We start from the raw sequence: 25,752 nt of genomic DNA, 5'->3' as shown, positions 1-25,752 counted from the left end.
TTGTATCACTTTGCCTACTTGAAAATGATATGTTATATACTAGAGTTGCTTAGGATATTTAGCTACATTATTTATGTTTGTGAATATGTTGCAATAATGTCCATAGTTGTCACTCCATATCCGCAGATGATGGAATTATATATATATATATATATATATATATATATATATATATATATATATATATATATATATTTATATTTGAATGTCACTTTAGTTATTGAATGATCCCACTAATTTCATTACAAATAGGCCTACATTTTTTTTCAGGTGTTTTAGTCTCAGTCACTTGATATTTGGAGCTTTGATGACCTACAATATCTACTCAAGAGTTGTCCATACGTTCAGAATATTGGCTTTGTACGCTGTGATTTTACATGTGTCTGTATCTGTTATCAAAACATGCATTTGAAATTCCGGTGTTCCGGTTTGAGATCATAGTCTACCTCAGAAGAGGAAATAATGCAGTGAAGGAAAGAGATATAAGTATACGTGGGTTGAAACTTAATTATTGGCAACATGGCTGTGGAAGGGAAACGAGACGTAATTAATTGTTATTTCTACAATATGTTCGTCTATGTCTTATCTACCTCACAGTAAATGGACTCTCCCTTGTGCTGTGGTGAGAAGAATGTAGTGTTGTGTGAGTTACCTTTTTAAACTGTTGTGTTTTGGCTATGTTCACAAAACATGGACATCGAAGTTGGTTGAAAATTTAATGTGCCCATGGTTGCAGAGCAAGACAAGCGTAGCGAAGTAAGCGGCAACACTTTGTGCAAAAAGCTCTCATCACTTAAAGGATAATACTTTGGTACATATGGTACAGGAAGTTGAACTGTTGGTCTTACGTCATTATACAGAGTCCGTCAGAGGAAAGGGCGATTTTAAAGATTGTAGATTCATCTTGTATATTTGAGGGACGATAAAATTCATATAAATTTTGGCCCCAATTCAATGCCATTTAGCCAACATGGGTGCGAAATGTGATTTTTCAATTAATATCATTCACACGGAACTACAGGTTTGAGACTAGGAGTGAATGTCGTTGTCATTTTATAATATAGCGCCACGATCCGTTCCATCTGCATATGTGCTGAAGGAAAGTCCTCAATGGAGGAACAGAATCGTGCTTACTCCTGGCAACAATGTTTTAGAGCACTGGTAAGTATTACTGCACTGCAATAAGTGTAATATTTTAATGAATTAAAAGGAAAACATATCTGAGTAAGACAAAAGTGTTTATTCACAAAAGACAGAGTTCTGTTAGAAGGAAAGAAATTGCAAAATAAATGTTATATCGCAAGATTCCAGATACAATGTAGCACGTCCACTTTTTTTATTGGAGATAATATAAACAAAATCAAATATACAATTTGTCGTACATTCGGTCTCTTTATAGCTTTACTTAATATATTTATTATGCTTTAAAATAATTGAATGCTTACTAAACCCAAGAAAATTCTGCTCACACTACCAATGCACTGAAATATTTTCAATATCAATTATACATACTTACATTTTTAATTAAAATTATACTTGTTTTGAATATAATTATTATTAAATAATAAGGATGATGGAAGGAATAAGTGAGCCACAATTAAAAATATGAACATTTGAAATAATTTATTTATTAAACTTCACCAACAATACATGTAATCACTGAATCAAGTAGAGAAATTTAATACAATATCCAGAGAATGAGAATTAAATATAAACACTTAAAAATTAGACACATAGTCCAACATGAGCAACAAAAGGAGACCACTTTGACAATAATAGTTTGGAATTTTGGAGATTAGTGTTTGCCGTAACCTCCGGAGGAGAAGTGGCCAATACCTCCATAACCTCCAAACCCGTGCCCTAAACCGGCTCCTCCCGATCCAAAACCGGCTCCTCCCGATCCAAAACCGGCTCCTCCAGCTCCAATACCGGCTCCAGCACCTCCACCATTACCTCCTGGAACCACCACAGGTACTGGAACGTTCACAGTTATGGGCTGAGGCACTGATACAGCAACAGGTTGCGCTACTGGTACTGGTACAGGTTGGGGCACCGGTACGGGTATGGCTTGAAGTACAGGAACTTGGATGGGTTCTGGTACAGGAACAGGGACGGGTCGTGGTACAGGAACTGCAACGGGTCTGGGTACTGTGACAGTGTAGGGTTTAGGAACAGTTACAGGAACAGGGACTGGTCTCTCGACTGGGTAAGGTACTTGGACAGGTACGGGGACGTGTCTGGTGATTGGAACAGTGTTGGGCTGAGGAACGGGGACTGGAACTGTTTGAGTGATGGTGTTGACCTGTACATCACCCCCACCAGCGCCTCCCCCAAAACCTCCTACACCTCCTCCGAATCCTCCGACACCCCCGCCGAGTCCTGCATATCCCAGACCGAATCCTCCGTGTCCATAACCTCCGGAGCTAATGAGACCAGCAGAACCACCAAATCCTCCATGTCCAACACCGCTGAATATTCCTCCATGGCCATATCCCACGGAGCTAATAAGACCAGCTGAGATTCCTCCGTGTCCGTAACCAGAAGTACTAATTAATCCTCCGTGACCACTGGCACCTGACCCGAGGTTAAAGGAACTGTAACTAGTCCCTCCATGTCCATGATCGATTCCGCGCTTCTCTATGGTCTTGGTGTCTGGGACAGTGGCTGCTGCGGTTGCCAGAGCCACGAGAAATATCTGAAACAGTTTTTGTTGCAGTTATGAAACTGAACTGAGTAGCGTATTGCGATGAAAATGAAATAATTTACTTGTTTTTAATGGTTATGTTAACCGTAAAGAATGAACGGTTGTACTTACCAAGAAGGTGCTCATGTTGCTGCGTGTTTGTGACTGGCTATTCACAGAGCCGCTCGTTGTATATATACTACATCTGGAGTATGCATGAGTGATAAAGAAAGCGCAGCATTCTGAAATGAATGAGATATCATTGCTAGATGCCGGCACCCGTTATATTTGTTTCCACTTCTTTCTGGAGCATTCTTAGGATGGATTAAGGCGGTAAGAAGTGTTGGAGTATGAAGAGCTTTTAAATATCTCTGATAAGAGCTGTGTAAACTACGAAAAATTTTGTGAAGCAAATGTATATAAATAATTGATGAATTTTGTTAGGTAGAAATGGTATAATGTTTGTAAATATATTTGAATTCTGACAATATCAATGAAGATTTTAATACTTATTTAGATAGTACATTGTAATCTCGAAGATTTTAACTATCAACGGCAGAAATGAGAAAATAAAATTGTTAGGAAAGTGGCTGTCATTGCAGCACAGAATAACAAATCTTGCTTGTTTAAATTTTTTAATTTTGTGTTTCTTAACATAATATATGTATAAGGAATTGATACTACTGCTTGTTATATTCCTATTTTATCTAGTTAATCCTAAAACGATCGGGTGCAGGTTATCAGTGGAATAAACTTAATTTTACTTATCCCTATTTTATGGGCGCATCATAATTATTTTATTAAGTACTTTACCGTGAGAAATAATGTGTATATTCATATTTTCTTCATTTTGTAAAGAATATTAAACATACTGGCACTTGCTTAAACAAGAAGGGCGATTTTTTTTCATTACCATTGCAACGAGTTTGTGATCTTCTTGTGGTCGTGTTATGAGTAGGCATTCAACCTGTAACATGGCCTGCAAAATCGCCTGGTTTTGGGATTATTTGTTCTTGACCAAACCTAGGACAAATGATGATGGACCCTGTCGCATTCACTATGGTATATATTCCAGAACACGAGCGTTGAAGTGAGGCTGTTACTTGTACAATAACAAAATTGTGGACACACACATCATCTTCGATAATGTTAGGGCAATTAGGAGTGATGAAAAGAAACTCAATTTCTTATGTAATAATCCAGTACCGGAATTAATATTATGTAAACGATGAATATGAAGATAAGAAATTAAAAGTTACCCCAGTTTAAAAAAAAACCTTCGACTATCACCCTCATCGATTTTGGATTTGAAGACCTGTAATTGGCAAGAATGTTCGAGTATCTAAAATTATTATTTTTACAGATATCTTTATCTTTCCTGAAGGACTCTTCTTGTTGCAGTCTGCTTTGTTCCCATCAGTCAGGTTGTCCATCCTATTATTGTTTGTGTTATAAAATTTTCCTCCCGTCCAGAATGAAGTTCGAATATAACTTTTGGTAGTTATGTTATGGTTTATTTAACGACGCTCGCAACTGCAGAGGTTATATCAGCGTCGCCGGATGTGCCGGAATTTTGTCCCGCAGGAGTTCTTTTACATGCCACTAAATCTAATGACATGAGCCTGTCGCATTTAAGCACACTTAAATGCCATCGACCTGGCCCGGGATCGAACCCGCAACCTTGGGCAAAGAAGGCCAGCGCTATACCAACTCGCCAACCAAGTCGACTTTTTGGTAGTTAGTCTTGCACTAAATTCGCTCTGAATTACTTCGTCTCTTTATTTTATTTTTAACTTTTGTTAGCTAGCATATTTTCATTTAATTTCTTATGTGTTCATTTCTCTTCTGTTCCAGGAAATAATGTCCAGAAACCTAGTGTAGATACTTAATTTCGGAAGAATCTGTATTTCTTCCTCTAGTTGTTCTTAGTCTCCAAATTTTACTTATACAAAATAATAGAGAAAAAAGAACCGTTTATTAAAATATTGTGGGGCTTTCATTGCTTTTGTTTTATGAAATTTTATATGGAAAAATTGTGGCCGATGATATGACATTCCAGAAATATTTCGAAATTAAGGAAGTTTAAGGTAGATGTTATTTTAACGATCAGCACTTTTCCAAGTCAATTAGTATCAAAAGAGGCGTATCAGACTATATCAGCAGTTATTTATTTATATATTTATTTATTTAGTTATTTACTTTTGAACCTATAACTTCTGACACTTTCCAATATATTCTCCCTACAAGTAGCCTATTTTTTGTCTCGGGTGATCTTGTATTTACCATGCTCGTCGTTGGGCCCTAAATTTGCGGATTGAAACGCCGTAGATGACGATGGATTTTAAAGGGATATAATAACCTTAGCACTGTTTCCTCCGAGTGAAAAGTAAATGTGTGAGTCCCTTTTCTTAGATTTATAGTACATCGTGTCCCACTTAGAGGGATCGAGAAATAAGTGGTAATTTAAAGTACAGATAATGGTTTTATAACATCACATTTGTAGTGTATAACTTGATGTAAGAACGCTTCGAGTTTCGGAGAATGGTCAGTGTAGCTCGATGTGTGCACCTTGGGTTGCTCTGCAGACTTGTTAACGGTATTCAAGTGTCTGTAGCAAATGTGAAGTGACTAGCGTAGCTGCATTTATAATGCGTTGTCTCAGCTTGCCAACTGTATCACATTAGTACACAACACTTGTCACAGAGCCCCAAAGGAAGGTCAATGGGCATCAAGTCGGGTGACCTATGAGGCCAAGCAATGGTTCTCCTCTTCCAATCAACCTATTGGGAAAGTTTTCATTCAAGAAGCCACGGACTGCCCTATAGTGATGGGGTGGAGTCCCATGTTTCTGAAAAGCGATTCTGGGAGGAGTTGATCAACATAAAACTGGTACAATTATTTTTTCTGTCATGTGGATGAAATTACATAATAAGCTTCCCAGTCAATATTATAAGTTACCAACCAATTGTTTCAAAGCTAGATTTTATAATTGGCTTTTAATTAATCCCTTCTACTCTGTAGATGAGTTTCTGAACATAAATTCATACGAAATTGTTTTTTAATGAATAAAGTTATTTAGATTAGTTACAATTTTTACATAAAAGTGAAGTGTTTTCATTAATTTTAGAGTTTCAAAATATTTTGTGTTTTCATTCTAATTACTGTTTTATTATATGTATATTTTCAAATGTATGCTTTTTTTTGTAACGAAGCGTATCACTGCACGTTTAATGGCTTAATAAATTGAATTGAATAGAAAATGAAATGTTATACTACATGTCCAGATAGACATTCCCTTTGACTGTCGCCTCGATAATGAAGAAGAAGAAGAATGGTCGAATGACGGAATATCCTACTGAATGGCGCCAGGCTTGTTTCCTCGATAAATGTTCGTGCGCATGCGCATGAACATGCAACTTTTTTTTGGTGCATAAACTTGGACAGTTTCTGCATCTTATCAGATGTAAATCAAAACAATATCTTCATCTGATTTTAAATGGTTAGCATTTATTTCTCGATCCCTCTAAGCAGAACACGGTGTACTTACGTAAAGAACCCTGTTCGTGACAGACGACTCTGGGGAAAATAAAATTCCTCAACGAATTCTCGGCCACATTGAATTTCTGTAGTTCAGAGCGCCAGCCGATACTATTACTACCGATATTGCTGCTGCTACTATCACTATTATCACTGCAAGTACGGTATACATTTTCTCTATCCATCCCTCTAGAAGCTTTTCATATCCTGCAGAGAAGAAATTACTACCCTTGTGACTTAAACTCTTGCACTTTGTTTATGCATGTTATTATCAATGAACTTTCTGGCTCTCAGAGCATCTTTCTGGTTCCAAGCCTATGATAATCTCATCATGCGAGAACTGGATTGTAAGGGGAATTTTGCAGTACCTCCCTGCCTAGTTTTGCAGTACATTCGACAATAGTATGTGCATACTGAAGACAAGCGTTATCCAGAAGTAGTAGAACCCTAATCTTTGCAACCCACGAAGTTCTCGTAGTAACACTGTCTTCATTATTTCAGCAATTCGGTGCTATTCTCTCTATTTTGAGTATGACGAACTTGAGGTCGCAGTTAATTGTTCCTGCAAAGTCTTAGTATCCTAAAAGAGTCATAATTAGAGCTAGGAATTAGGTACGAAAACTGGTTTGTGTTTGCTTGAACCATATTTATTTATTTTATTTACTTTGGTATTAATTGTAAATAAAATATAATAAAAACAGAATAAAAAAAAACTTCAGCTCACCCCTGGAAGAGTAGAACTCGTGTTCAGGGACGGATTCCAGAATTGAAATTAAGAAGTAAATAATACAATTTGTCTTATGTCTGCTATGCAATAAGAATATATAAATTAAAAATTTACAATTTTTCATTATTTGTAAAATCTATACCTAACTTTTTTTAAATTTAATACTAGAACTATTAGAATTGACAAGATCATGATATTTAAATATAAATTTGTTATATATTCTTGTATTTAAATTACTACTATAGCAGTGTTGCATTTTGGTTCAAACATTCTTAAAGAATTCATACCTTTTGTTTCATAGCTATTAGATTACAATTCGAAATTATTTCGATTTTTATGTATGAATTTTATTAAGACAATGTACTAAATTTGTCTCTTTTTAACAATTTTTAAGATGGAAAATCAATTGGTTTATGAAACATATTATTTAAATTATTTTCTTCTATATTAAATGAAGTCGACTAAAATTGATTTTAAATGAGCTCCCCCATCTTATAATACCGTACATAATTACCGATTCAAATAAAGTTAAGTATATTGTGCGTAATAAACTTATTGACAAGTAATTCCTCAATAAAACAAAATAATATATTATTTTATGTAATTTATTACAATGGTAATGAATGTGTTGGTTCCATTTTAAATGATTGTCGAAAATTATGCCTAAATATTTAACTTCAGAGGACCCCTTAATAATCGGACATTTACATTGTAAAAGGCAACAATAAAGTTATGTCATTTAATACTTAATGTAGATGTAGGAGATTTGTTACATATCTCAGATAGTATGTCTACTGAATGAAAAGAAATAGCGCATCACTAATTGTCAGTGAAACAAAACGACGAAAATGTATAGTCGAGTAGTAACCAAACATGTGCTCCAACCGTCCACAGCCTTGGAACAAGGAAATAATAAACGAATAATATAAAAGAACAATAATTTGTAATTATAAACTTCGTAAACCTCAAACTAAAATAATTTACCCAAATATATATAAAAATTACATACAAAGTATAGTAGCCTATTATGATTCTAGCCTCATTGCAACATAACTATGAACATTTTCATTTTATGAGAAGAATTATTCCTTTTATGTGCAGAAAAAGGAACAATACTTGATAATCTGAAAATATTCATTCTAAGTCACAAGACATTATTGGAGAAAATCTGAAATATGATACAGTATTTCTTACTATTATCAGGTAAACAATAACTTTGTGAATCTAATAGTGTATCTCTTATGTGTCACATAACATTAAACCCATAATTGTTTTCGAGAAAATATTTCATTTCTATTATAATGACAACTAGGAAGATCGTATCGTAATTCCGATGTTGAACTTAGACTGTAATGCAACCGAATGCATAGCAGCACGAGACGTCAACATTTAATGAAGAATAATCCTGGAAAAAATAAACGTGTTAAATAATTCTGTTTGTATAATTATTTAATAACAGATGAGTTTCCTTTTTTGGAATCATGCATAATATTAACATTAGGTGAATAATGCAATAATAACAGAATAGCTCACTTTGTTCAGAACCTAAAATATTAATATAAATTAACAGTATTCGTCAAACTATTCACGACTGTAAACAGTTCCAAAGAATGCCACATGCGTTACTTATATGAACATACTGCTTATCGTATGTAGCGAGCGGGAGCATAGCGAGGCGAGGATGACATCTATACTTCTCGCTGTACTCAACTACAATCTACTGTGTTGGTATGAACTTCCTACCTATGGTCATAATTACTTCGTCTGCAGATGATTGATATTCTATTTTACCAAGAAGTAATAACTAATGTTTCCACAGAATCTTGGATTTTGGATCGAAATAATTATTCGTATGTATCCACATTCAATCCTAGGACACAATTATCTGCAGAAACTCATTCCCTGAGCAAGTTTTCTGATAGTCTATTCTGTTATGGACAATAGAACGTACAGTTACCAGACTTCAAATATTAAGCGATATCTTGAATAGTTACTTTATATCTTCCCGAATCATCTTAACAATATATACTTTTCAAAAATTAGCATTGTAACTAGACAAATATTTTTTTCAGCATTCTTCATATCATATCATATCATATCATATCATATCATATCATATCATATCATATCATATCATATCATATCATATCATATCATATCATATCATATCATATCATATCATATCATATCATATCATATATCACATCACACATCACACATCACTCATCACTCATCACTCATCACTCATCACTCATCACTCATCACTCATCACTCATCACTCATCACTCATCACTCATCACTCATCACTCATCACTCATCACTCATCACTCATCACTCATCACTCATCACTCATCACACATCACACATCACACCTCACACCTCACACCTCACACACAACATCACACCTAACATCACACCTAACATCACACCATCACACAACATCACACCTAACATCACACCATCACACAACATCACACATCACATCGTCGTGTGAATGCAAGAACTAGGTTACTTGATTTATCATATTTTGTGACATTGCCCATTGCCCATATGTCCCGTTTTCATTCACCTATTTGTTATATTGGAAAATAGATGTCACAGGTATCGTCCGATCAGTTACCAAGTTCTTGCATTACATTTTGCGCGATTTTTGCTATGCTGAAAAGAGGTAAGTAAAAATCGCAAATTTCGAGTTACCTAGTTCTTGCATTCACACAATGATATATCATATCATATATCATGTATCATATCATATCATATCATATATCATATCATATCATATATCATACATCATACATCATACATCATATCATATCATATATCATATCATATCATATCATATCATATCATATCATATCATATCATATCATATCATATCATATCATATCATATCATATCATATCATATATCATATCTTATCATTTTATGATATATCATATCATATCATATCTTATCATTTCATCATATATCATATCTATCATATCATATATAATATCATATTGCTATACTCTTGTTTCAAGAAACAGTTTTCGAATCAGTGTGCGTACTACTTCAAATTGGCATGTTATATTCTTTAGTTGATTTAGGATATGTTAGATGCATTCGTTATGTTTGTAAATATGTTGCAAAAATGTCCATAGTTGCCACTACATCATGGAAAAAAAAAATTTATAATTGAATCTTAATATAGTTATTGAATGATCCAATTAATTTTATTACTAATATATATTTTTAGGTATTTTAGTCTCAGTCACTTCACATCTTAAGTTTAGATGAGCTACAATGTCTACTGAACACTTCCAAATACGGTCAAAATCTTGGCTTTGTACGTTGCGACTTTACATCTGGTACGAAAATACATGCATTTGAAATGTCGGTGTACCGGTTTCAGACAATAGTCTACTCCAGAAGGGGAAATTACGCAGTGGAGGAAAGACATATAGGTCTATATATGTGGGTTGAAACTTTATTAGTGGCAACAGTGCTATGGAAGCGAAACGAGACGAAATTAATTATTCACTTCTACAATATGTTGGTCTATGTCCAATCTACCTCACAGTAAATGGACTTTCCCTTGCGACTCAAAGTGCATGCGGTGTGGTAAGAAGAAGATAGTGTTGTGTTTTCGGCATGTTCATAAAACAAGAACAGCGAAGTTGGTTGAAAATTCAATGTTCCCGTCCTTGCACACCAAGACAAGTGTTTCGAAGGAAGCGGCAACACTTTTTGTAAAAAATCTCCCATCATTTTGCATGATAATGCTTGTGCACACGTGGCACAGGAAATTGAACTGTGGGTCCAACGTCATTACACACAGTCCGGCAGAGGAAGGGCGATTTTAAAGAGTGTAGATTCATCATTATACAGTTTAGAGACGATAAACTGCATGCAAATTCTGATACAATTCAGTGCCATTTAGCCATTATTGAAATGTTAAGAAGTGTGCAATGGGATTTTGCAATTAGAACCTTTCACAAGAACTACATTTTTGTGATTACTAGGGGTGAATGTCATTCTTAATTTATAATACAGCGCCATGATTCATTCCATCTGCATATGTGATGAAGGAAAAGCCTCGGGGGAGAAAAGGAATCGTGCTACTCCTAACAATTTTTTAGAGTACTGGTAGGTATTACTTCAGTACATGGTATACAAACGGAATGTACAGCCTTTCATATTCAATATTGCAGTAAATGTAACTTGTGTATTATACTATTAAAATAAGAGTAATATCTTAATAAATGAAGAGGAAAACATATCTGGGGAAGAAAAAAGTGCTTATTCGCAAAAGAGACAGTTCTGTTAAAAAAAAACAGAAATCAAAATAGGACGTTTTATCACAAGGCCCCAGATACAATGTAGCATATTCATTTTTAGATTGGATACATTATAAACGAAATCAAATATACATTTTGTCATACATGCCGTCTCTTTATTGCAATACTTGATATATTTCTTATGCTTTAAAATAATTCTATGTTTACTAAACCCAAGAAAATTCTGCTTACACCTCATATGAAGAGGTATATTTTGTGACACTTACATTATCGTTTATACATACTTACATATTTAATTGAAAATTGTACTTGTTTCGAGTATAATTATTTTTAAATGGTAAGGATCATCAAAGAATTAAGTGAGCCAAAATTAAAAATATGAACATTTGAAATAATTTATTTATTAAATTTTACCAACAATTACATGTAATTGTCAAGTAGAAAAATTTATTACAATAATCACAGAATGAGAATTAAATATAAACACTCAAATTAGTCACACAGTCCAACATGAGCAACAAAAGGAGGCCACTTTGACAATAATAAGTTGTAATTTTCGAGATTTGTGTTTGCCGTAACCTCCGGAGGAGAAGTGGGCAAAACCTCCATAACCTCCAAACCCGTGACCTAAACCGGCTCCTCCCGATCCAAAGCCAGCTCCTCCCTATCCAAAACCAGCTCCTCCCTATCCAAAACCAGCTCCACCCGATCCAAAACCTGCTCTTCCAGCTCCAATACCGGCTCCGGCACCTCTACCATTACGCCCTGGAACCACCACATGTATTGGAACGTTGACAGCTATGGGCTGAGGCACTGATACAGGTACAGGAACAGCTACCGGTACAGCTTGGGGCACTGATACGGGTATGGCTTGAGGTACAGGGACGGCTTGAGGTACAGGGACAGGGATGGCGTCTGGTACAGCAACTGCAACGGGTCGTTGTACAGGAACTGGAACGGGTCTGGGAACGATGACAGTGTAGGGTTGAGGAACGACTACAAGAACGGGGAGGGATTTCTCAACTGTGTATTGTACTTGGACAGGTACAGGGACGGGCCTTTTGAATGGAACAGTGTAGGGCTGAGGAACGGGGACTGGAACTGTTTGAGTAATAGTATTGACCTGGACATCACCCCCTCCAGCGCCTCCTCCAAAATCTCCTACGCCCCCTCCGAAACCTCCGACACTCCCGCCGATTCCTTCATATCCCAGATCGAATCCTCCGTTTCCATAGCCTCCGGAGCTAATGGGATCTTAGAACCGCCGAATCCTCCATGTCCAACGCCGCTGGGTATTCCTCCGTAGCCATAACCTACGGAGCTAATAAGACCAGCTGAGATTCCTCCGTGTCCGTAACCAGAAGAGCTAATTAATCCTCCGTGATTACTGGGGGCTGCCCCGAGGTTAAAGGAACTGTAACTAGTTCCTCCATGGCGATGATCGATTCCGCGCTTCTTTATGGTCCTGGTGTCTGGGACGGTGGCTGCTGCGGCCGCCAGAGCCACGAGAAATATCTGGAGAGGATATTGTTGCAGTTATAGAACTGAACTGAAGGGAGTAGCTTATTACGATGAAAATGAAATAATCGACTTGTTTTGAGTGGTTATGTTAATTGTAAATAATGAGTGGATGTACTTACCAGGAAGATCCTCATTTGATGTATGTTGGTGACTGGCTATACACAGAAACGTTGTTGGGATAGACGTACGGATCTTAAAATGGCTGGAGTAGAAAAGTCATAAAACGTCTCTTACAGAAATTGTGAAAGGTGCCAAATTTCGGTGAAGGAAATGTGTAGAAGTGATTGATGTATTTAGGTAGCGGTGAAGTTATAGCTTTGTTATCAGAATTGTGCAGAATTAACGAGGCAGTAAATGCATAGGTTTTCAATCGCAATTGAAGTGCGACAGTATCATTTTTAGTGGTAATGATTTTGTTTCAAACTACATAGTAGGCGTACAGTTACTGGATGAAGGTTTTTTTTTTTTTTTTTTTTTTTGATGTGAAGTGGAGCAATGTGAAAATAAAATAATTCTTAAATAAACCTGTCGTTCTAACGCAATATAGGTGATTGTTGTGTTGTAACTTTTTACTCGTGTGTTGTATAATATTATAAAATACAATAGAAAAATTGCAAGAAAGTTGATACTAATTTCTATTGTGTACAAGTTTTACATTGTGTGAAATAATGGACCATGGATGGAGGGTGGTATAAACTCAATTTATTGCGTGTACAAGGGAACCATCGCAGGTCGTCTGGCTTGAATTTAGTGAATATGCATATTTAAGCTAATTTGCGTCCTTTAAGTAAAGTGATAATAGTCCTTCGTTTCGCTTTTTTCTCTTACGAAACATAATGCTTTTGAAAATTATTGCTACCTCTGCTACTTCTTGCGCGTACTCTAATCTTCACAGTTTCGCGATACTGTACCACAGCTCCCGCACTTAATGATCTATTTTCTTTTTCTCTTAACTCATATTATTACAGTGCTCTTGCAGAAATTCAAATTCAATTTGAATTTAAAATATGTATAATTTTGTGACTCACCTTAAATTGATATGATAGTGTGGATTGGAAATGAAGTGGCCTGGACCAAGAGCCATTGAACAATAAAAATATTTTAATAGGCTGGTTTTTCCAATTCTTCTGTAACAAACATACACACATACACACACTCTCTCTATAATAGTGCTGTTACTACTACTAGAATTACTACTACTTTTAATAACACTTATTATAATACTACTACCATCACTAATTGTACTATCACTTTTACTATTACTGTTTTTACTTTACTGCTAATACTACCACTACTACTACTACTACTGCTGCTGCTGTTGTTACTACTTCTGCTACTGATACTGATACTACTATTACTACTAGATTTACTATTACCATTGATACTACTTCAATTACAACTAATATTATTTCTTCTCATGCTATTACTGCTGCTGCTGCTACTACTACTACTACTACTACTACTACTACTACTACTACTACTACTACTACTACTACTACTTCTGCGACTATAATGCTACTACTAATTTTCCGGTCCCTGTATAAAAGCTTTTGTACATTCTGCGGAGAGGAACTTATATTACTCCTAGTAATTTAACTAATGTTACACTTTAATTCGCTCTTAGTCATTATGAACGAACTAGAGGGTGTCTTTCTAGGACTAAACATGTGACAGTATGACGGTGTAACATCTGGTCTGTAATAGTGATATGTCAGGACTTCTCCCCCCCCCCCCCCCCCTTAGATCGCTAGTACATTTGATGGTTTTCTGTGTTCCAGGAAGCACAGGGGATTTTCTACGGCCCTCCTGTGATTTCTCATCAGTTTTATTCTCCATCAACATCACCAACATCTCCATTATAATTCATTTCGAGTGTGAAGTTGATCTAGAGCATTTGGTGAACTCAGAGCACCCTCAGACCAAGTGTTGTCCTTGGCTCTCATCTCTAGCGACAGCTATGAGTCTGCTCGTAGCATTGGGGCGAGTAACAGCAAATTAAGGACCTGTCATTGAAAGAGAATTGACACTGGTTTGAGAAGACATATAGGTCAAGCTTTGGCCAAGATAAGTAGAACCCAAATTTGAGCGTCGAACGCCATCTTCACAATAACGTTCTCTCCAATTTTTCCTCAGAAGTCAGTGTAATTGTTATCGATATTCACAGTACAATGCTCTTAACGAAGTCATGTAAAATTGCCCCTTTGGCATCGTAAATCATACTTGTTATTACCTTTCAATTCTGAAACAATCATAGTTTTAATTTTTCTCCTTAGGTGATGAGAATTTATGTCATTATTTATTAAGAATGGATGATTCCAATGGTCTTGGATTCCTGTTCGAAGTGATGTATCTTCATTTCATCCCATGTCACAATAATTATCTGCAGCAACTCATATTGAATACGTTTTATGATAGTGCAGTCGGTTATGGACAATGGAATGCAGTTTTCACACTTAGGGCCTACATGCAATTCTAGTGCCATATGTATATTTAACAGTTGCATCTTATCTTAGGGAATAATCTTTATTTCAAGCATTAGTATTGAAGCTTCAACAGATCATCCTCGGCGTTCTTAATCAATAATAACATTTCTACCATTTTTAAATATTTAAATCCACATACAGGTTTTGGAATCGTTCATAATGTAGATAACGTATTGTTTACAGTTTCTTGATTAGGTATCCGTAGTGCAATTCTCTTGTTTGAAGGAACAGTTCTTGTATCACGTTGCCTACTTCAAAATGACATGTTACATTGTACAGTTGCTTTGAAAATTTAGCTACATTACTTATGTTTGTGAATATGTTGCAATAATGTCCATAGTTGCCACTCCATATCCACAGATCATGGAATAATATATGTATAAAACATATATATATATATATATATATTTGAATGTCAATTTAGTTATTGAATGATCCCACTAATTTAATTACAAATAGGCCTACATTTTTTTCAGGTATTTTAGTCTCATTCTCTTGACATTTGGAGCTTTGATGACCTACAATATCTACTCAAGAGTTGTCCATACGTTCAGAATATTGGCTTTGTACGCTGTGATTTTACATGTGTCTGTATCTGTTATCAAAACATGCGTTTGAAATTCCGGTGTACCGGTTTGAGATCATAGTCTACCTCAGAAGAGGAAATAATGCAGTGAAGGAAAGAGATATAAGTATACGTGGGTTGAAACTTAATTATTGGCAACATGGCTTTGGAAGGGAAACGAGACGGAATGAATTATTCATTTCTACAATATGTTGGTCTATGTCTTATCTACCTCACAGTAAACGGGCTTTCCCTTGTGCTGGGTGAGAAGAATGTAATGTTGTGTGAGTTACCTTTTTAAACTGTTGTGTTTTGGCTATGTTCACAAAACAGGAACATCGAAGTTGGTTGAAAATTTAATGTGCCCATGGTTGCAGAGCAAGACAAGCGTAGCGAAGTAAGCGGCAAAAGCTCTCATCACTTAAAGGATAATACTTTGGTACACATGGTACAGGAAGTTGAACTGTTGGTCTTACATCATTATACAGAGTCCGTCAGAGGAAAGGGCGATTTTAAAGATTGTAGATTCATCTTGTATATTTGAGGGACGATAAACTTCATACAAATTCTGGCCCCAATTCAATGCCATTTAGCCAACATGGGTGCGAAATGTGATGGTAACGGGTGGGAACTCTCTTAGGAGACAGTCTCACTTCAGGGAGTAGCGACCCTGCCTACATGAAGCTACAGGTCCTTCTGGCCCGGAGGGTAGTACCTGTTAAGGGCCCCATCCACAGGGTAACGTGGAGGGAAGACAGATCTCTTAAGCTGAGGTGAAATCAGTCTGCCTAGAGGAAGGAACCTCGAAGACAAACCAAGCCTGTTAGGAGGCTGAAAGATGGCAACCCCATCACCTAAATATATCTTCGCAGCCCTCGTATGGCGGCCAGATGAATTATCTATTACTGAAACGCTTCAAAGGAAACAGCCGGACGGAAACATCGGTAAACGACATGGCCACGACAGAGGAAAACGATTTGGACGAGACGATATATTGAAATTAGGGACCTGGAATGTCAGAGGACTAGCAACAAAAGAACAAGAACTCAACAACGAACTTAAAAAAAAGGAATAAATATTGCAGTCATAACAGAAACAAAAAGGGACGAAAGATCTAGAGGATTTTACTATGATTTATAGTGGTGTAGAACAAAACCAAAGAGCTTGTTGCGGAGTAGCTATCCTTGTGGATAGAAAATGGAGTACAAAAATTAGAAGCTATGCATATGTAAACGAAAGAATTGTAACACTCAGATTGAAAATTAAGAGAGGCCATCTGACAGTAATAGGAGTATATGCCCCAGAAGAGGGCAGAAAAGAAGATACAGAAGAATTCTATAGAATATTACAAAAGGAATTAGACAATTGCACCAAAAGCGATCATGTCATAATAAGTGGGGACCTGAATGCACGAGTGGGCAATCTTCCCATCTCTAAAATAGTTGGGACTTATGGAGAAAATCATTTGAACGAAAATGGGAAAGAACTGAGGAATTTTGCAACTTTCAACAATTTGAAAATCACGAATACTTTCTATAGAAAGAAAGATATTCATAAGTACACCTGGTCCAGGCGAGAATACAGGTCGTTAATAGATTATGTTATTGTAATCGAAAAATTACACAAATTAGCACAGAATGTGAGAGTACACAGAGGAAGTGATCTATATACTGACCATTATTTAGTCATCATCAATCACAGGGATTAGGCCTATTGGCCTGTTCCGTCTTCAAAGTTTATGTCGTCTATCCATCTTGTTCTTGGTCTACCAACATTTCTGTGTCCTCTTGGTTCATATTAGACCATTATTTAGTCATAGCAAAATTAATAATGTTATATAGATGGAAAAAACAATACTTGCTCGAGAAAAGAGATGATGAAGTATACAAAACATACCTTCTACAGGAAGATAGCATAAGGAACTTGTATCAAACAAGACTTGGTAAATGTCTTTCGGAAATACCAACTGAGGAAGACATAAAGCTAGAATGGCAAGTAATACAAAATACTGTAATTAAAACGGCATCTGATGTTTTAGAAAAGAAAAAGAAAATACGAAGTAAAAAAGGGGTGCGTATATGGAGCCAAGAGATTGAAAAAGCAATTAAAGAAAAACAAAAATGGTATTTACATTATCTTCAAAATAAGAATACAGAAACGTACCAGATTTATAAAGTAAAGAGGAACCAGGCAAAAAAATTAGTAAGAGACGCACATCAAGAATCCTGGGATACTTTTATATCTAGGATAGAGGATGATGTTCATGGACGTCAACAAATGGCTTATAAGGTGTTAAAACATATGAATAAAGCAGAAAAGGAAACCTCGTGCCTAAATTATATATCAGAAGAACAATGTATAGATCACTATGGAAAATTATGGTATGATACTAACAGAAGTGAGAACGAAATAGAGCCAAATGAAGAAAATAACTATGATAACATATTTATCGTCCCCATAACTTTGGAAGAAGTAAATCAAGCACTATTATTAACCAAAAATAGAAAAGCATCTGGATTGGATGGAATGACAGCAGAACTCCTTAAATATGGCGGACTGATCTTGAAACTAAGATTAGTACATTTCTATAATATGTGCTGGCAAAAATGCGAAATTCCAGACGAATGGAACGTTGGATTAATAATTCCAGTTTTTAAAAAATGGGACAGAAATAAATGTGAAAACTATAGAGGAGTAACTCTTATGAATGTAGGTTATAAAATTCTCACAATAATAATAAATAAAAGACTGCAAATCTTATCTGACGTTCTGATACTGGAAGAACAGAGCGGATTTAGAAAGGGAAGATCGTGCACTGATAATGTATTCACAGTGAAGCAAATAATAGAAAAGCGCCGAGAGTTCAATTTAGAAACACACATGGCTTTTATAGATATTGTGAAAGCATTTGATAAAGTCGACAGGCCAAAACTATTTCAAATATTACAATCTAAAGGCTACCCACAGCACATTATCAGAATGATTAAGAGTTTATATAATGCCTCAAGAATTACCGTAAATACTGGAAAACATTTAACTCGAGAAATTGAAACAAATATAGGCTTAAGACAAGGGTGTAGTTTATCACCGACACTGTTTAATATTTATGCTGACGAAATTGTTCGACAATGGAAAATTTTAGTAGATCCTGGAATTTTAATTGATAGAGGAATAAAAATTAATATTCTGGTATTTGCCGATGATATGATTGTAATACAAGATACTGAAACAAAACTACAAAGAGCAGTATATGAACTGAATAAAATATGCCAGAAGCATAACTTTAACATATCAAATACAAAAACAAAAGTAATGGTATTTCAAGGCAAAAATACTGTAAGATCTAAGATTGAAATAGATAATAAAGCAGTAGAACAAGTAACAAATTTTAAGTACCTGGGATGTGATGTGAGTTACAAAAAGGATACTGCTAAAAAAATAAAATTACAATCATTCCAAACAGTATGTGGCACAATTAATAGAACTTTGAAGAATAAAAGCAGAAAGGAAACAAAAATGAAATTGACAATGTAATGGCAGTCCCTACTCTTTTATATGGAAGTGAAAGTTGGGTTACAACAAAACCTGAAGTCAGTAAAATACAAGCGGCAGAGATGAGATTCTTGCGAAAAGTAAAAGGATGCACGAGATTGGATAGAATTAGAAATGAAGATATTAGGCAGGAACTAGGAGTATACCCACTTATTGATAAAATAGACAATTACAGACAAGATTGGAAATTACATGTAGAGAGAATGGACGACTACAGACTTCCCAAGAAAGCAATAAATTATAAACCAAAAGGACGAAGAGATCAGGGACGACCGATGAAAAGATGGAGCGACCTTTGAAGCCGGAACGGGCAATTGCCCATACCATGAAGTGAAGAAGAAGAAGAAGAAGAAGAAGGTACAGGAAGTTGAACTGTTGGTCTTACATCATTGTACAGAGTCCGGCAGAGGAAAGAGCGATTTTAAAGATTGTAGATTCATCTTGTATATTTGAGGGACGATAAACTTCATACAAATTCTGGCCCCAATTCAATGCCATTTAGCCAACATGGGTGCGAAATGTGATTTTGCAAATAATATCCTTCACACTAACTACAGTTTTGAGACTACTAGGAGTGGATGTCGTTGTCATTTTATAATATAGCGCCACGATCCGTTCCATCTGCATATGTGCTGAAGGAAAGTCCTCAATGGAGGAACAGAATCGTGCTTACTCCTGACAACAATGTTTTAGAGCACTGGTAAGTATTACTGCACTGCAATAAGAGTAATATTTTAATGAATTAAAAGGAAAACATATCTGAGTAAGACAAAAGTGTTTATTCACAAAAGACAGAGTACTGTTAGAAGGAAAGAAATGGCAAAATAAATGTTTTATCGCAAGATTCCAGATACAATGTAGCACGTCCATTTTTTTATTGGAGATAATATAAACAAAATCAAATATACATTTTGTCGTACATTCGGTCTCTTTATAGCTATACTTAATATATTTATTATGCTTTAAAATATTTGAATGCTTACTAAACCCAAGAAAATCCTGCTCACACCACCAATGCACTGAAATATTTTCAATATCAATTATACATACTTACATTTTAATTAAAATTATACTTGTTTTGAATATAATTATTATTAAATAATAAGGATGATGGAAGGAATAAGTGAGCCACAATTAAAAATATGAACATTTGAAATAATTTATTTATTAAACTTCACCAACAATACATGTAATCACTGAATCAAGTAGAGAAATTTAATACAATAGTCAGAGAATGAGAATTAAATATAAACACTTAAAAATTAGTCACATAGTCCAACATGAGCAACAAAAGGAGACCACTTTGACAATAATAGTTTGGAATTTTGGAGATTAGTGTTTGCCGTAACCTCCGGAGGAGAAGTGGCCAATACCTCCATAACCTCCAAACCCGTGCCCTAATCCGGCTCCTCCCGATCCAAAACCAGCTCCTCCCGATCCAAAACCGGCTCCTCCAGCTCCAATACCGGCTCCAGCACCTCCACCATTACCTCCTGGAACCACCACAGGTACTGGAACGTTCACAGTTATGGGCTGAGGCACTGGTATAGCAACAGGTTGCGCTACTGGTACTGGTACAGGTTGGTCCACCGGTACGGGTATGGCTTGAAGTGCAGGGACTTGGATGGGTTCTGGTACAGGAACAGGGACGGGTCGTGGTACAGCAACTGCAACGGGTCTGGGTACTGTAACAGTGTAGGGTTTAGGGACAGCTACAGGAAAAGGGACGGGTCTCTCGACTAGGTAAGGTACTTGTACAGGTACAGGGACTTGTCTGGTGATTGGAACAACGTAGGGCTGAGGAACAGGGACTGGAACTGTTTGAGTGATGGTGTTGACCTGTACATCACCCCCTCCAGCGCCTCCCCCAAAACCTCCTACACCTCCTCCGAATCCTCCGACACCCCCGCCGAGTCCTGCATATCCCAGACCGAATCCTCCGTGTCCATAGCCTCCGGAGCTAATGAGACCAGCAGAACCACCAAATCCTCCATGTCCAACACCGCTGGATATTCCTCCATGGCCATATCCCACGGAGCTAATAAGACCAGCTGAGATTCCTCCGTGTCCGTAACCAGAAGAACTAATTAATCCTCCGTGACCACTGGCACCTGACCCGAGGTTAAAGGAACTGTAACTAGTTCCTCCATGACCATGATCGATTCCGCGCTTTTCTATGGTCTTGGTGTCTGGGACTGTGGCTGCTGCGGCCGCCAGAGCCACGAGAAATATCTGGAACAGATATTGTTGCAGTTATGGAACTGAACTAAAGAGAGTAGCGTATTGCGATGAAAATGAAATAATTTACTTGTTTTGAATGGTTATGTTAACCGTAAAGATTGAACGGATGTACTTACCAAGGAGATGCTCATGTTGCTGCGTGTTTGTGACTGGCTATTCACAGAGCCGCTCGTTGTATATATACTACATCTGGAGTATGCATGAGTGATAAAGAAAGCTCAGCATTCTGAGATGAATGAGATTTCATTGCTAGAGGCCGGCACCCATTATGTTTGTTTCCACTTCTTTCTGGAGAATTCTTAGGATGGATTAAGGCGGTAAGAAGTGTTGGAGTATGAAGAGCTTTTAAATATCTCTGATAAGAGCTCTGTAAACTACGAAAAATTTTGTGAAGCAAATGTATATAAATATTTGATGAATTGTGTTAGTTAGAAATGATATAATTTTTGTAAATATATTTGAATTCTGACAATATCAATAAAGATTTTAATACTTATTTGGATAGTACAATGTAATCTCGAAGATTTTAACTATCAACGGCAGGAATGAGAAAATAAAATTGTTAGGAAAGTGGCTGTCATTGCAGGACAGTATAACAAATCTTGCTTGTTTACATTTTTATTTTTGTGTTTCTTAACATAATACTGATTGTATAAGGGATTGATATTATTGCTTATTATATATTTTATCTAGTTAATCCTAAAACGATCGGGTGCAGGTTATCAGTGGAATAAACTTAATTTTGCTTATTCCTATTTATGGGCGAGTCATATAATTATTTTATTAAGTATTTTACCTTGAGAAGTAATGTGTATATTCATATTTTCTTCATTTTGTAAAGAATATTAAACATACTGGCACTTGCTTAAACAAGAAGGGCGATTATTTTTCATTACCTTTACAACGAGTTTGTGATCTTCTTGTGGTCGTGTTATGAGTAGGCATTCAACTTGTAACATGGCCTGCAAAATCGCCTGGTTTTGGGATTATTTGTTCTTGACCAAACCTACGACAAATGATGATGGACTCTGTCGCATTCACTATGGTACATATTCCAGAACACGAGCGTTGAAGTGAGGCTGTTACTTGTACAATAACAAAATTGTAGACACACACATCATCTTCGATAATGTTAGGGCAATTAGTAATGATGAAAAGACACTCAATTTCTTATGTAATAATCCAGTACCGGAATTAATATTATGTAAACGATGAATATGAAGATAAGAAATTAAAAGTTACCCCAGTTTTAAAAAATCTTCGACTATCACCCTCATCGTTTTTGGATTTGAAGACCTGTAATTGGCAAGAATGTTCGAGTATCTAAAATTATTATTTTTACAGACATATTTATCTTTCCTGAAGGACTCTTCTTGTTGCAGTCTGCTTTGTTGCCATCAGTCAGGTTGTCCATCCTATTATTGTTTGTATTAACAAATTTTCCTCCCGTCAAGAATGAAGTTCGAATATCACTTTTGGTAGCTAATCTTGCACTAAATGCGTTCCGAATTACTTCGTCTCTTTATTTTATTTTTAACTTTTGTTAGCTATCATAATTTCTTAGGTATTCATTTCTCTTCTGTTCCAGGAAATAATGTCCAGCAACCTAGTGTAGATACTTAATTTCGGAAGAATCTGTATTTTTTCCTTTAGTTGTTCTTAGTCTCCAAATTTTACTTATACAAAATAATAGAGAAACAAGAACTGTTTATTAAACTATTGTGGGGCTTTCATTGCTTTTGTTTTATGAAATTTTATATATGGAGAAAATTGTGGCCGATGATATAACAATCCAGAAATATTTTGAAATTAAGGAAGTTTTAGGTAGATGTTATTTTAACGATTAGCTCTTTGATAAGTCAATTAGTATTAAAAGAGGCTTATCAGACTCTATCAGCAGTTATTTATTTATTTAGTAATTTACTTTTGAACCTATAACTTCTGACACTTTCCAATATATTCTCCTTACAAGTAGCCTATTATTTTGTCTCGGGTGATCTTGTATTTACCATGCTCGTCGTTGGGCCCTAAATTTGCGGATTGAAACGCCGTAGATGCCGATGGATTTTAAAGGGAGATAATAACCTTAGTACTGTTTCCTCCGTGTGAAAAGTAAATTTGTGAGTCCCTTGTCTTAGATTTATATTACATCGTGTCCCACTCAGAGAGATCGAGAAATAAGTGGTAATTTAGAGAATAGATAATGGTTTTATAACATCACACTTTATACTGTATAACTTGATGTAAGAACGCTCCGAGTTTCGGAGAATGGTCAGTGCAGCTCGATGTGTGCACCTTGGGTTGCTCTGCAGACTTGTTAACGGTATTCAAGTGTCTGTAGCAAATGTGAAGTGACTAGCGTAGTTGCATTTATAATGTGTTGTCTCAGCTTGCCAACTGTATCACATTAGTACACAACACTTGTCACAGAGCCCCAAAGGAAGGTCAATGGGCATCAAGTCGGGTGACCTATGAGGCCAGGAAAGGGTTCTTCTCTTCCAGTCAACCTATTGGGAAAGTTTTCATTCAAGAAGCCACGCACTGCCCCATAGTGATGGGGTGGAGTCCCATGGTTCTGAAAACCCGATTCTGGGAGGAGTTGATCAACATAAAACTAGTACAATTATTTTTTCTGTCATGTGGATGAAATGATATAATAAGCTTCCCAGTCAATATTATAAGTTACCAACCAATTGTTTCAAAGCTAGATTTTATAATTTGCTTTTAATTAATCCCTTCTACTCTGTAGATGAGTTTCTGAACATAAATTCATACGAAATTGTTTTTTAATGAATAAAGTTATTTAGATTAGTTACAATTTCTATATAAAAGTGAAGTGTTTTCATTAATTTTAGAGTTTCAAAATATTTTGTGTTTTCATTCTAATTACTGTTTTATTAGATGTGTATTTTCAAATGTATGCTTTTTTTTTGTAACGAAGCGTAGCACTGTACGTTTAATGGCTTAATAAATTGAATTGAATTGAATTGAACATGAAATGTTCTACTACATGTCCAGATAGACATTCCCTGTGACTGTCGCCTCGATGATGAAGAAGAAGAATGGTCCAATGACGGAATGTTCTACTGAATGGCGCCAGGCTTGTTTCCCCGATGAATGTTCGTGTGCATGCGCATGAACATGCAGTTGTTTTTAAACCATTGGTGCATAAACTTGGACAGTTTCTACATCTTATCTGATGTAAATCAAAACAATATCTTCATCTGATTTTAAATGGTTAGCATTTATTTCTCGATCCCTCTAAGCAGAACACGGTGTACTTACGTAAAGAACCCTGTTCGTGACAGACGACTCTGGGGAAAATAAAATTCCTCAACGAATTCTCAGCCACATTGAATTTCTGCAGTTCAGAGCGCCAGCCGATACTATTATTACCGCTATTGCTGCTGCTACTATCACCACCACTATCACTATTATCACTGCAAGTACGGTATACATTTTCTCCATCCCTCTAGAAGCTTTTCATATCCTGCAGAGAAAGAAATTTTTACCCTTGTGACTTACTGTCTTGCACTTTGTTTTGTTTGTTATTATCAATGAACTTGCTCGCTCTCAGATCATCTTTCTGGATCCAACCATATGATAGTCTCATCATGGGAGAACTGGATTGTAAGGGGAATTTAGCAGAATCTCCCTGCCTATTTGTCCAATACATTCGACAATAGTATGTCCATACTGAAGACAAGCGTTATCCAGAAGTAGTAGAACCCTAATCTTTACAACCCACGAAGTTCTCGTAGTAACACTGTCTTCATTATTTCAGCAATCCGGTGCTATTCTCGCTATTTTGAGTATGACGAGCTTAAGGTCGCAGTTAATTGTTCCTTCAAAGTCTTAGTATCCTAAAAGAGTCATAATTAGAGCTAGGAATTAGGTACGAAAACTGGTTTGTGTTTTCTTGAACCATATTTATTTATTTTATTTACTTTGGTATTAATTGTAAATAAAATATAATAAAAACAGAAGAAAAAAACTTTAGCTCACCCCTCGAAGAGTAGAACTGTTCAGGTACGGATTCCAGAATTGAAATTAAGAAGTAAATAATACAATTTGTCTTATGTCTGCTATGCAATAAGAATATATAAATTTAAATTTACAATTTTTCATTATTAGTAAAATCCATACATAACTTTTTAAAATTTAAT

General features: G+C 35.9%; 2 protein-coding genes across 2 annotated transcripts; both read right to left on the bottom strand.

The window, feature by feature from the left end:
• Positions 1–1,608: 1,608 nt before the first annotated feature.
• Positions 1,609–2,844, bottom strand: LOC138698830 (pupal cuticle protein 36-like). The gene is made up of 2 exons (XM_069825048.1): positions 2,816–2,844; positions 1,609–2,695 (listed from the first exon to the last, which is right to left on the bottom strand). The coding sequence occupies exons 1-2, from the start codon at positions 2,828–2,830 to the stop codon at positions 1,796–1,798; spliced, it is 915 nt and encodes a 304-aa protein (XP_069681149.1). The 5' UTR covers positions 2,831–2,844; the 3' UTR covers positions 1,609–1,795.
• A 17,646-nt stretch (positions 2,845–20,490) lies between these two features.
• LOC138698829 (pupal cuticle protein 36-like) lies at positions 20,491–21,793 on the bottom strand. Its single transcript, XM_069825047.1, has 2 exons — positions 21,703–21,793; positions 20,491–21,577 (listed from the first exon to the last, which is right to left on the bottom strand). The coding sequence occupies exons 1-2, from the start codon at positions 21,715–21,717 to the stop codon at positions 20,678–20,680; spliced, it is 915 nt and encodes a 304-aa protein (XP_069681148.1). The 5' UTR covers positions 21,718–21,793; the 3' UTR covers positions 20,491–20,677.
• Positions 21,794–25,752: the final 3,959 nt, after the last annotated feature.

This window comes from Periplaneta americana, chromosome 4 (genome assembly GCF_040183065.1).
Source record: "Periplaneta americana isolate PAMFEO1 chromosome 4, P.americana_PAMFEO1_priV1, whole genome shotgun sequence".
NCBI classification, from domain to species: domain Eukaryota; kingdom Metazoa; phylum Arthropoda; class Insecta; order Blattodea; family Blattidae; genus Periplaneta; species Periplaneta americana.
The sequence above is the reverse complement of the archived record's forward strand: the minus strand, read 5'-3'. Positions and strand labels throughout refer to the sequence as shown.